Source organism: Schistocerca cancellata, chromosome 5 (genome assembly GCF_023864275.1).
Source record: "Schistocerca cancellata isolate TAMUIC-IGC-003103 chromosome 5, iqSchCanc2.1, whole genome shotgun sequence".
NCBI classification, from domain to species: domain Eukaryota; kingdom Metazoa; phylum Arthropoda; class Insecta; order Orthoptera; family Acrididae; genus Schistocerca; species Schistocerca cancellata.
The window spans coordinates 684,809,891-684,822,583 of record NC_064630.1 but is presented as its reverse complement, the minus strand read 5'-3'; the positions used below and the strand labels follow the sequence as shown (position 1 = coordinate 684,822,583).

The 12,693-nt window shown below is 41.2% G+C and overlaps 1 protein-coding gene across 1 annotated transcript in view; it reads right to left on the bottom strand.

Annotated features, from left to right (window-relative positions):
• Window positions 1–12,693, bottom strand: part of LOC126188767 (synaptogenesis protein syg-2-like) — a 478,582-nt gene that overhangs the window by 64,897 nt on the left and 400,992 nt on the right. The window contains exons 7-8 of the mRNA XM_049930377.1: window positions 9,554–9,698; window positions 1,968–2,098 (exon numbers count right to left, since the gene is read on the bottom strand). Of these exons, the coding sequence (XP_049786334.1) occupies window positions 1,968–2,098; window positions 9,554–9,698 (276 nt within the window). The remainder of the gene's footprint in view (window positions 1–1,967; window positions 2,099–9,553; window positions 9,699–12,693) is intronic.

Genomic DNA, 12,693 nt, shown 5'->3' with positions numbered 1-12,693 from the left:
ACTCTAGTCACTGACCTGTGTCAGCAGTGTTTAACTGGAACAATTAAATACTGCACTTTGCGTGGAGCAGTTTTCATGTTAAGAACAAAGTGCTAATTCCACTTGCATGGAAGCTGTTTCAGATTAATATTCAAGTTCTGAATAAAAGCTGACCAGGAGAAGGATACTAAGGAGCACAACTACATGTAGGTAAGATCACTATTACTATAACAACATTATGCTACCTCATAATCGTTTGAATACAAACTCGTAACAAATGGAAGTTATATCGTCAGCAGCCATTCAAGTGTTACACATATGCAAATTTCTTTGATTAACCCGTGGTCTAGGGTTAGCGTCTTTGATTACTAATTAAAACGTTCTGTCTCAGGGGTTCGAATCTTCGCAAATGCTTAAATTTTAAATTAAAGTCATCAGTAATGGCTGTCAAAGACTTCAGGCATAAGACGTGATTCTGATTCATCCAACGGCCTTGTCAAAGAGAGCGAAGTACAGACAGATGTTTAGGGTACTCTGTCACCCTTGAAGTGAGAAACCACTTTAAAGGCGGAAGAATCAGCAATGACAAATAGCGTGAAGATGCAGAAAGCAGTGGATACCACTGCATTAAAGACACAATGTTTATCTACAGGACATGTGGCCTTTAATTGAAAAATATCTTGACAATCTCTCCATTGCAAAAAGATTCCGGGATAGTTCCCCGTTTAGATCTACGGGAGAGGTCCAGACAAAGGGGAGGTGACAACGAAGAAAATAGTCAATAACCAACGAAAAGATAACGTTCTACAAATCGGGGCGTAGAAGTCTGAACGTGATAGAGAAGCTAGTATCTCAACAGGGAAATGCTAGAGCTTAATGTAGATGCAGTGGGGGTCAGTGAAGTAAAATGGAAGGAAGACAAGAATTTCTGAACAGATGAGTATTTTGTAATATTACCAGCTGCGGGAAATGCAATAACGGGAATAGGATTCCTTATGAACTGGAAGGTAGGACAGAGATCGAGTTACTGGAACAGTTCAGTGATAGGATTATTCTCATCAGAATCGACAGCAAACCAACACCGACTACAATACTTCATGTACACATGCCGGCGGTGCAAGCAGAAGATGAAGAGATAAAGAAAGTATATGAGGATATTTAACGGGTAATTCAGTACGTAACGGGAGATTATCTAATAGTCGTGGGGGATGGGAATGCGGTTGTAGGGGAGGGAATAGAAGCAAGGGTTTCGGGAGAACATGGGCTTGGTAGTAGAAGCGAGAGACTAATTGTGGTCAGCAATAAATACCAATTAGTAATAGCGAATACTCTGTTCAAGAATCACAGGAGGATGAGGTGCACTTGGAAACTGCCGGGAGATAGTGAGTGGAAGATTTCAGTTACATTGCATCATGGTCAGACAGAGATTCCGAAATCAGATACTTGATTGTAAGGCTTATCCAGGAGCAGATATACATTTACATCACAGTTTAGTAGTCCTGAAGAGTAGGTTGAAGTTTAAGAAATTAGTCACTAAGAATCAGTCCACAAAAACGTGGGATACGGAAGTACTAAGAAATAAAGAGTTACGTTTGAAGTTCTCTGAGGCTGTAGACACTCAGATAATGACTAACTACGGTTGAAGAGGAATAGACAGCATTAAAGTTGTCATAGAAGTTGTAAGTCAGAGACTGGAATACATCCAGCAAATAATTGAGGACGTAGAGTGCCACTGATACTTTCAGATGAAAACGTTGGACCAGGAGAGGAATTCGTGGCGGTCAGTGTCAAACCAGTCAGGAGACCGGTGACCCAAAGAAAGCAAAAAAAAAAAAAGGTAAGTGGTATAGATAGTCTCAAATGGCCATAGTCTGAAAATCGTCCTGCGCTTGAAGAGAACCCATAGGTTTAAAAATGAAATGCGTTAAACCGTACGAATGACTGCTGAGTATAAAATACAGGATAAGTGAACAGTAGAAGGCACGTACCTCGAACTTCCAGAAGACCTTATAGGCAGGTGGATTGGCTCGCACGTGGCACTCGAAGTAGACGTCGCTGCCTTCTTCCACGTCGTCCGCGTGCAGTCGAGGGCCCAGTCGCAGCTCGGTAGATGGCGCATCTGCATCAAGTACACAAATCACATTGAAATATACACCACACAGTACTGGGAGCTATAATAAAGATCTATTGCCATTCCGCAATCTGTTTCAGTGCAAAAGATTGACATCTTAGAGGAACAGATACCGGATGAAGTACAAAAACGGTCCAGTCACTGCGAAAATTCATCCCAGATATTAATCTAAGAAACACTCATTCCGATGGAGCGTACCAATGAGTTGATTGCGAAATCGCCGGAAAGTGATCGCCAAACTATTGCTCTGCCCTGCCTTCCTGTTCATAACGAATCCTATTCCCGTTATACGTTTTTCTGCAGCTGCTGATATTAACCTATACTCGCCTGTCCAGAAATCCTTGCATTTTAATCACCACTATCTGTCCGTTGACATCCAAGCCTGAATAAATGTCTCCACTAGATTTTCCATATGCATTGTATTCTCGAACTATTATTATCTGCGTTGTTCCTGCTTCTTTCCTAATGTCATCTACCCACCTACCTTTATGTCGTCACCTCGTTCATCTTATACTTCTTCAGAGCATACAAAAACAGTTCTTCGCGAATATACATTATTTTATCAAAAGTATGCGGAAAAATATTTAGCCGGCCGGAGTGGCCGAGCGGTTCTAGGCGCTACAGTCTGGAACTTCGATACCGCTATGGTCGCAGGTTCGAATCCTGCCTCGGGCATGGATGTGTGTGTTGTCCTTAGGTTAGTTAGGTTTAAGTAGTTCTAAGTTGTAGGGGAATGATGACCACAGCAGTGACGTCCCATAGTGCCCAGAGCCATTTTTGGAAAAATATTGACTTACGTTAAGAGAAAGTCAGTCAAACTTTCGACCTCATAGCGGCTCGAACTTCGCTGGGATCGGTTTCAATGTGACGTCTAAATGTTGGTGGGGCAATGGCAACATATTATTCATCAAGACTCCAAACTGATGGAGATAGTCGTGCTGGACACTGGGAACTGAAGCGAAGTTGACGTTGTGACACATTCCAAAGGTGTTCCATTGCGTTCAGGTGTGGAACAGGTAATTTCAGTATTAGTATTGTCCATAGACCATTGCATGACAGATGCTGCTTTATAACAGGGTCAATCGTGACTCTGTTCCAAACATCGTCTCCGATCGATTCCTATACTTGGCGTAGTACATAATGCTGCAGATGTGTTCATATCATTCCTCATTCAGCGTTTAGGTAAGCGGAGTAAGGAGACCACACCGTAACCTCGAAAATCAAAAATGGCTCTGAGCACTATGGGACTTAACATCTGTGGTCATCAGTCCCCTAGAACTTAGAACTACATAAACCTAACTAACCTAAGGACATCACACACATCCATGCCGGAGGCAGGATTCGAACCTGCGACCGTAGCAGTCGCGCGTTTCCGGACTGAGCGCCTAGAACCGCTAGACCACCACGGCCGGCCTCGAAAATCACAACACTATCACAACAACACGTCTGTTCTTCACTGCTGGCATTACATATGATGGGAGTCAACGTTCTCAAGGAATTGGCTAAACATAAACCCTTCCAGTGGGCTGCAGAGGGCAAAGAGTGATTAATCACCCCAGATCGCTTGTTCCCAGTCATCTACTGCCCAGTGCTGTTGCTCTGTTGCTCCATGCACCACCGCAAGCGTAGCGTATCACTGCCTACAGAAATGGGTGGCTTATGAGGAGTCGTTGGACCACTGTACCTCATCGTTTTTAACTACTTTCGCGAGGACACTCTACTAGCTGGACTGCTGCTAGTGCCTTGGACGTCACCAGTGATTCCTTCCTCATATTACATGCCGTTTCTTACAACCGTAGTCCACAACTCTCGACAGTCCCTGTTCGTTGTTAAGTGAGTCAGCCTGTCTTGGGTTATCTGTGGTTGTTCCTTCACATTTTCACTTCACAGTCACTTCATCAACAGTCGACTACGGCAGATTTAGAAGGATAGAAGTGTCCCTGATGGATTTCTTACCCACGTGAAACCCAATGACTAGTCCACATTCGAAGTGACTGAGCTCTCCAGACCAAACTATTCTGCTGTTCTCGATCCCTGCTGACAACGCAGTCCACCTTTTATGCTGGCACGTCCGTCTGTTGTGGCATCTACTTATCAGTTCACTTATCTGTTCACCATTTCATAGCGTTGTCCGGATACTTTTGTTCGGTTTCTCCATCATACAATCGCCTGGCTATTTGTGCTGCCCACGTTCACATTTTTATCGTAAAACTGACCAACGATGGTCACGTAACAACTTGTATTTCTCATATTTGCGTGTTGTTTAATATTTTTCCAGCACTCCTTCATCTTATCCCCATGTTGTCCGGTTATTTCTTCTGTCCATGTTGCTCCTGTCTTTTTACTGTGTTTTTAAAGGCTACTGAATTTTGTTATTTCATTTTTAAAATCTTTTTTCTTTTAGAATGAGTCCTTTCAGGTTTCTTTCTAGGTCATTTCATATTTATACAATCCATGGTTCCGTCGATTTTTTTCCCCATAAATACAGAAGTTTTTGTTTCTATAGCCCATGGAGTGTAGTCACTCAGTGGGGTATCCAAAGATCAAACTTCGCTTCGTATTTTTTCGCATCTCCACGTTGTTTCTTATCTTCCAATTATTTAAACAACTGCCAATATATCACGGTGGTTCTCTGAAAAATCCTGCACAGAACAGTCGTTGAACTTAAACTTAATAGTTCTCCACATAATGTTAACTTTTAAACCGATTATAATATGATTTACTGTGTTCCACAAACCATCTGAAGCTGTAAACAGACAAATATTGGATAAAATCATTTGAAAACGAGGTGTTAAATCAGTATTAACAAATATAATTCACGAAATGAGAACAAATACGATAGTTAAAGTAAAATTCATAGGATAAGTACATCAGTCATTTAAAATAATAGCTGGTATTAGAGAAGGATGCCGTTTATCAGACTTACTGTTTTGTTGTCTGTCAGAAAAAGTTATAGCGACACAGAACCTGGAGCAAAAAAGTCAAAAATTTAACCTGTAATTGTGAAGAGGAATTCATCTAGAATTAAATGAAACTGCCTGATTCTTGCAATGATTCAGATATACCTCCAAAGTATTTTCGTTACAGTCTTAAGTCTTCTACTACAGTTTGTTCCCTTTTCCATTTCTTGTCCTACTGATTCCATACGTGCGTCTCTCAGTTGCTCCTAGCACAATCTCTGTTCATGGATAGTTTCTGCATTTAAATTTCAGACTTTACTTCCATACATCAGAAGCGGTAAATACACATATTATAATTTCCCTCTTCACACACATTGTAAGTAAAGTCTTTCCAGCAATATTTGGTGTACCTCAAGTACACTGTGACTATTTCTCTTCTTTTGTTTACTAGCTTTGCTGCCAATCCAGTCCTTGTGTTCACTTACTCTCAGCACAAAAACGTGATCAGTTGGTTCTGTGGCATTAATTATTACTTTGTAATTTGAATATCAATATAGTTCCACAGCATTTATGCTTAGTAACAAGACAGAGAGATGCAGAAGAATCATTTGCCACCACAGAAGCATCTTCTGCTATATACAGGGTGTTACAAAAAGGTACGGCCAAACTTTCAGGAAACATTCCTCACACACAAAGAAAGAAAATATGTTATGTGGACATGTGTCCGGAAACGCTTACTTTCCATGTTAGAGCTCATTTTATTACTTCTCTTCAAATCACATTAATCATGGAATGGAAACACACAGCAACAGAACGTACCAGCGCGACTCCAAACACTTTATTACAGGAAATGTTCAAAATATCCTCCGTTAGCGAGGATACATGCATCGACCCTCCGTCGCATGAAATCCCTGATGCGCTGATGCAGCCCTGAAGAATGGCGTATTGTATCATAGCCGTCCACAATACGAGCACGAAGAGTCCCTACATTTGGTACCGGGGTTGCGTAGACAAGAGCTTTCAAATGCCCCCATAAATGAAAGTCAAGAGATTTGAGGTCAGGAGAGCGTGGAGGCCATGGAATTGGTCCACCTCTACCAATCCATCGGTCACCGAATCTGTTGTTGCGAAGCGTACGAACACTTCGACTGAAATGTGCAGGAGCTCCATCATGCATGAACCACATGTTGTGTCGTACTTACAAAGGCACATGTTCTAGCAGTACAGGTAGAGTATCCCGTACGAAATCATGATAACGTGCTCCATTGAGCGTAGGTGGAAGAACTAAAATGAGCTCTAACATGGAAATTAAACGTTTCCGGACACATGTCCACATAACATCTTTTCTTTATTTGTGTGTGAGGATTGTTTCCTGAAAGTTTGGCCTTACCTTTTTGTAACACCTTGTATACAAGACCACATTGTAAGATAATCTGTTTCTTGAAACTGTTTTATAAACAACGATTCTGTAAACATACAGCCACACTTCAGCTGGTGTTGATACTTATTCTCCGATAGTAATCAACAGGGTTTCAGTTACTACAGAAACAGCCTCTGACAAGGAAACGATTCTAGATGTCGAAAACCACCCTGAAATTTTTCACACTGGGCGAACTTGCTGAAAGAAAATACACAGTCAAAGTTTCAGCTGCTAAGGCGCCTAGTGCTCGATCCGTCGATTAAGCAGACACAGCAAGAAGGTATAGGCGCGTGGCACGGTGTCCAAAGTGCACACATAGCGAAAATATCTCAGATTGTTAATTTATTGAATAACTTGTAGTTCACATTGGCAGCTGAACTGCAGCAGATGTAATTATTACACAAGTGACTGACGGAGGCAGGAAAATCAAGGCAGTGTGCTATGTTACATTACAGGCGACTAACGTCAGTTGCGACTTTAACTAGTTGACATGAAATATTTTTCAAAAATAACAGTAGTATAAGTCTTACAATAACTTCTGAATATCGTGTATTTTACTAACAATGGAACAGTTCCCTAGTTACTTCCAATAGTTGTCACAACAATGCGATGCATGTATTTGATGACGAAACAAACATTTTCCTTACACGTGACACACTTGACAAAAAACAAAATAATGCATTGAGACACTGCACACTAATTACCAGCTTTATTTATGTAAAATTGGGTTGCGGTAATAAATGGTCGCGGCTGTTGTTGTGCATATTGTGCTACATTTGATCAAATTCGTAAAACTTTACGGTGCTAACTGACACTGCCCAAGTGACTGAAGTTAAATACTATTACGCTGACAAACCTGACATGAAAAAGATCTGCCGGAAATTACGTTCTATGGCAATTTTCTGAATAATGCTTTACACTGCAGAAGAATTTCTTTGTTGAGGGTCTAGATCAAACTGTTGGTTCCAGGTGGAGTCCGAGTTATACTAACAGCATTTCTGGCCTCCACCTGAAAGAGGTATCGTTATGGCCAGGCTAAGAGTCCTACAATGGCAATGGATTCTTTTCTGCAGGCGTTTCTGATATTGTACTGAAAATTATACTCTCTCATTTTTCCATATTTTGCTACGTCGATTACAAGTTTTTTGCTATCAAACACACATTTTTTTCAGTTTTTGGCCATAATTTGCCTTGTGCTTCCTGAAGACAGATAATAAGCTGCGGAATCAGTAATACATGATACTTATCAGTGGCATTGTAGTATACGAACGTGTCATATCATTCATCGACTACACAAATGGCTTATTCTTTTTTCTAGCTCGAAATGGTAATGTGTGGTTTGCATGCAGTTCTTGCACGAAACCTGACTGTCTTTATACACAGAATTTTAGGGGATAACAACAATCTGCAAATTTGTTTACGCTACTGCCTATGAATGGCATCTCCTCTACAAATTTACTTAAAGTAAACTTCATAATTACGTGACATGTAATTTTCTGAATCTGTTTAACCAGGCTGTAGAAGCCTGGAAATCTGTAATGTTCATCTCAATTGCAATTCAGATAGACCGGTGTCGTAGATTTCCCTCGATAACGGTGCACTGACTCTCAAGAGCAGTTCTAAGTCTTTCGAATAGCTTTTCCTTCACACCTTTGCGAGTTTCATTTCGTGCTGCATGTAAATCTTTCTTCCATTTACATAATTAAAGTTCAGATTTTACGAAAGGAAATCGGCTTTGCAGATAGCTTAACTTTAAACGTCTTCTCTCTCCTTCGTTTAACCAACCGCTTCTTTGTCCCTGAAAGCTATTAGTCTCCGTATTTTTTTTTTTTTTTTTTTTTTTTTGGGATAGGAAGGTACTCAAATATTGTTCTGGAATTTAATTAACACAAAGATCATCGTCCTAACTGCAATTCACGGAACTGTCAGAGTTACTTCTTCTTCCTTCTAATGTTTCCACAATTTCTAACGTAATTTCGGCATTATCAGAATGAATGTCCAAGAAATTAGCTAATAAATTGCACAGATGTCGGTCCTCAGGAGAAGTGTGTGATTTAGATTGCATACAACGTTCTTTTCGTTGTGGCATTATGTGGTTGATAAATTAAACCATTAACATATTGAATACCATATTAGTGTGAATTTCTGGAGTGTCCACGATGACGGAAGCTATTAGCAAGCATATATAGAGAAAATACAAAGAAAATTATTTGAGTTTAACCTCCATTGTTAACTCTTAGCAATATCGGAGAGGCAACTTCAAACTCTTATGAATATTTAATGAGTTGCAAATTGGAGCGAATAGTAAGTGTCAGTGAAACTTTCAATGGAAACTGAAATTCGTTTTACCTGTTGCGATCGCGTTGTGCCGTGTTATCTATTTACCGAGTGCCGTCAATCGAGGATAAGCGATGTGTGCTACAGTTCCGGTAAGAGTGTACATTTCTCCATTTTTTTAAATACTTGGATTGTGTGTCAGCAGCTAAAATTCTGATATTGTAATGCTTTCGATGTAGTCTTACTGCATAAATGTTTTCAGGGCATGTTTCGAAATGTCGAATTGGACAGTTTACTTGTGAGACTGTAACTGTCTGAAACAGTAACTGGTTTTCATGGTAATAAATAGCTACACTTCCGTTCGTGAAGAAACACTGTCTCACTAAATCAGTACACAGATATGTTCTCGCATGGTTCAGGTTGACCGTGAAGAAAAATTTTAAACGGTGGAAAATTCGGTACCTGAACGTCAATACATGTAAGAAATATAACAGACAGCGTTCGATAATGTAACGGTGTTTCACTCATAAGAATGGAGCAAGTTAAGGGGATTTACGAAATATTCAAGTACATCAGAAGTATCTCTAATACTCAGATGGTCACACGACATGTAGCAACGCTATAACATTTTATGTCCGATGAAACATTCATTAGTTATAAAACTCAGATTAAATGAACCGAGATGGAACTACGAATAAGCGAAATCCTATATGTGATAGCTCTCACCCCGACGAGCTCCTAGTCAACGTGTTATGTATTCGGACTAGACAACAGTACACCGTGACTTTTAAGTAACTTCATGCCACATTGCTGGAGAGACATTGCCTTCGTGCCAGATATACTCACAGTAAACAGCCAGCCGGACTGAATGTTCCTCGATGCCTCCAAGCACCTGAGGGTTTTCAGCCCGACAAGTGAGAAGCCGCCCATCGTCCGTAGGTTCCGGCGTCAACGATAGAGTCGATATGGTCTCGTTGCCGTCCGCAGAAACCTGTGACAGATGAAGCGACCTCTGTGTCAACACTGATAAGCGTTCAAAATGTTTAAGCTGGGCTTAGGTTAGCGAAGCGTAAGCGATGGCAGATACTCTCATTAACAACTCTTCTTACAAAACCCGCCCCTCTTTATCCTTTTGGTTGCTGCTGTGGTATACAGTCCGAATAACAATTTGATGTAGTTTTTTTTCTTTTTTTTTCTTATGGGACTTAACTGCTAAGGGCATCAGTCCCTAAGCTTACACACTACTTAACCTAAATTGTCCTAAGAGCAACACACACCCATGCCCGAGGGAGGACTTGAACCTTCGCCGGTTTGATGTAGCTCCCCCCCCCCCCCCCCCCCAATCTTTCCTGCACACTCGACTTCTCCGCGTAGGAAAGTAAGAGTTCAGTCCAGTCACTCGTGGATGAGGCAGGAATTGAAATTTATTATTAAAAACAATAAACGCCTAACGCCGTTTTCAAATATTCTTACTTTGGAGTGTTGCCGCATCTTAATCCTCGTACCACTGAAAAGATGAGTGGACTAAGTGTTAATATCACTGGCGCTTTGAAACAGCTGAAATGATTAAAATTCAACAAAGCTCTAGAGCCCGATAAAATTCCTATCAGAATCGATACTGAATTTGCGGCTGAGTTTGCCCTCTTTCATTTATATCGTAAATCCCTCGAACAAAAAACTGTGCTCTGTACTTGGAAGAAAACACAGATCACACTCATTTACAAATTTAGAAGAAGGATTTAGATGTGAACCGCAAATTTATCATCCCGTATCTTAGAATCTGGTCTGAGCTTAAACATAACGAGATATCTCAAACAGAGTGACCTCCTCCGAAAACATGAACGATATGAAATCCAGTTCTCACCAGGATTCTTATAAGACGTATTGAAAACCTTGGATGAAGGGAATCAAGTAGATTTAGTATTTCTTGATTTACGAAACGCATTTACTCCGTATCATATCTACGCTTATTATCAGAAGTACGGTCGTATGTGGTATCGAGCGAAATTCGTGACTGGATTGACGATTCTTTGGTAGGGAATACGCAGATAATTATCTTGGATAGACAGAGAATAGCAGGCGACTTTGGTTGTTCTCCAGAGAAGTTTGTTCCTACACTTACTGTTCGTAGTGTACGAGAATCATATTCGCATTTCCGAATATTGCTAAACTTTGGCTGCGCTACGCATGGGTGAGAATGAATATTCGTACACGGGCCGGGAGTTGAATCCGGATCTTTCGCATGACACGAGTGGTCACCTTGACGACACCAGCCAGCCGAGCCCCTCGCCGGGCCGACTCAAATTCCCGTATGTAGCCGCTTTCGTCTACATCCTGTAGTTGTAAAGGTTCTGTGAGTCCCGTACAGGAAGAGACGTATGAGTAAAGCCGAAGCCCTGTCATTAGGTGTGAAATATCATACTGCAGTGCCTGTGTTGTTCTAACGTACTTTGCAATGTCCTTCAGACATGCGTATATGTATAATCATGTGTATTTTAATGACCTTGGAGTAATATTAATAGTAACCTCAGACTTGTTGCAGATGAAGCAGCTATATGTAGTCAAGTACTGTAGGAAAGAAGATGTATAGATACTCAGTCAATCTTGAAAAGTGTTTGGAAAGGTTTGTAACTTATTGTAAGGGTTCAGAAATTAGATAATGAGCACTTCACAAAAAAGAACGTAGAATCTCTTGGCTACAGTATCGATGACTCACAATTAGTATCGGTTAAAGCATACAAACACGTGGGTATATCAGTTGGAAGAATATGAAATGGAATGAACATGGAGGCTCAGTCGTAAGTAAAGCATGTAGTGGACTTCGGTTTATTGGTAGAGTACTGGGGAAATGCAATCAGCCTACAGAGGGTAATACTAACAAAACTCTCGTCCAACCCGGCCTACAATATTGCTTATATGTGTGGGACCCATATCATCGGTAACAGTGGGGCTAGGGATGTTCAGGAGTGTGGAAATCTGACGTACAGACGTGTGACACAAGTGACACCCAATCACCTGACCACATTCGAAGTACGTAAGTTCCGCGGAGCGCCCAATTCTGTTCTCTCACGATGTCTAATGACTACTGAGGTCGCTGATGTGGAGTACCTGGCAGTGGGTGGCAGCACAATACACGTAATATTTTGGGCGTGTCTGGAGACTTTTGATAACATAGTGTATTAAACAAAGGGAGCGTGACTCGTGGGCCATCGCTGTGAATTGTATATAAAACGCACACAAGATAATATTTGAGACGCGAGGGTCTTGGCTCATACGGAAACAAACTGGGATTCCGTTACAAAAGAAGCGGATGATTTTATAATGAATTGCAATAATTTTAATAGATATTACGGTTACACACACAATACGATGTATGGGGCGGGCTTTGGAAGTCGAAAGGAAGCAACGACGAATGCTTTACGCTAGTAAGGAGGCGGGAGCGGCAGTTTCAAAGGTGTCGCTGGCCCCTCACCCCACCTGACCTCACTCGGTACCACGCCGGGCCGGAGCTGCTATGAGTTGCCCAATCATCTTCCGCGCAAGCGTAGTTTTGGTCCAGCTGTGACTGATGCCAGAGACCCAATTGTAGCGACACGGCTTGAAAACAGGGGAGATGTTATTGAAAACAACCAATCATTATATTCTGGATGTGTTTTACGAATATGCTCGGAGCAAACGGAGGGAGCAGACAATCCATTTCCTGTGGATACTTTCCGAAGCTGGTTTCCACTACGTCGAGGAAGTTCTATTAGTTAAGCAAGCTGCGTCTATAGGTAATGACACTGATTTGAAATTGCTGTATGCAGACTGTTTACGCGAGGTCAAGGGCCATCTAGAACATCTGTGGCAAGAGATGTGGAACGTGTCCCAACAAACGACAGATGGATATTATTCGGTGTTAAAACCTCGAAATTTTACAAAGATGTAGTTTACGATGACATATTTGAACCGATCAGCTACTTCCACCATCATTCGACTCTGTTTCA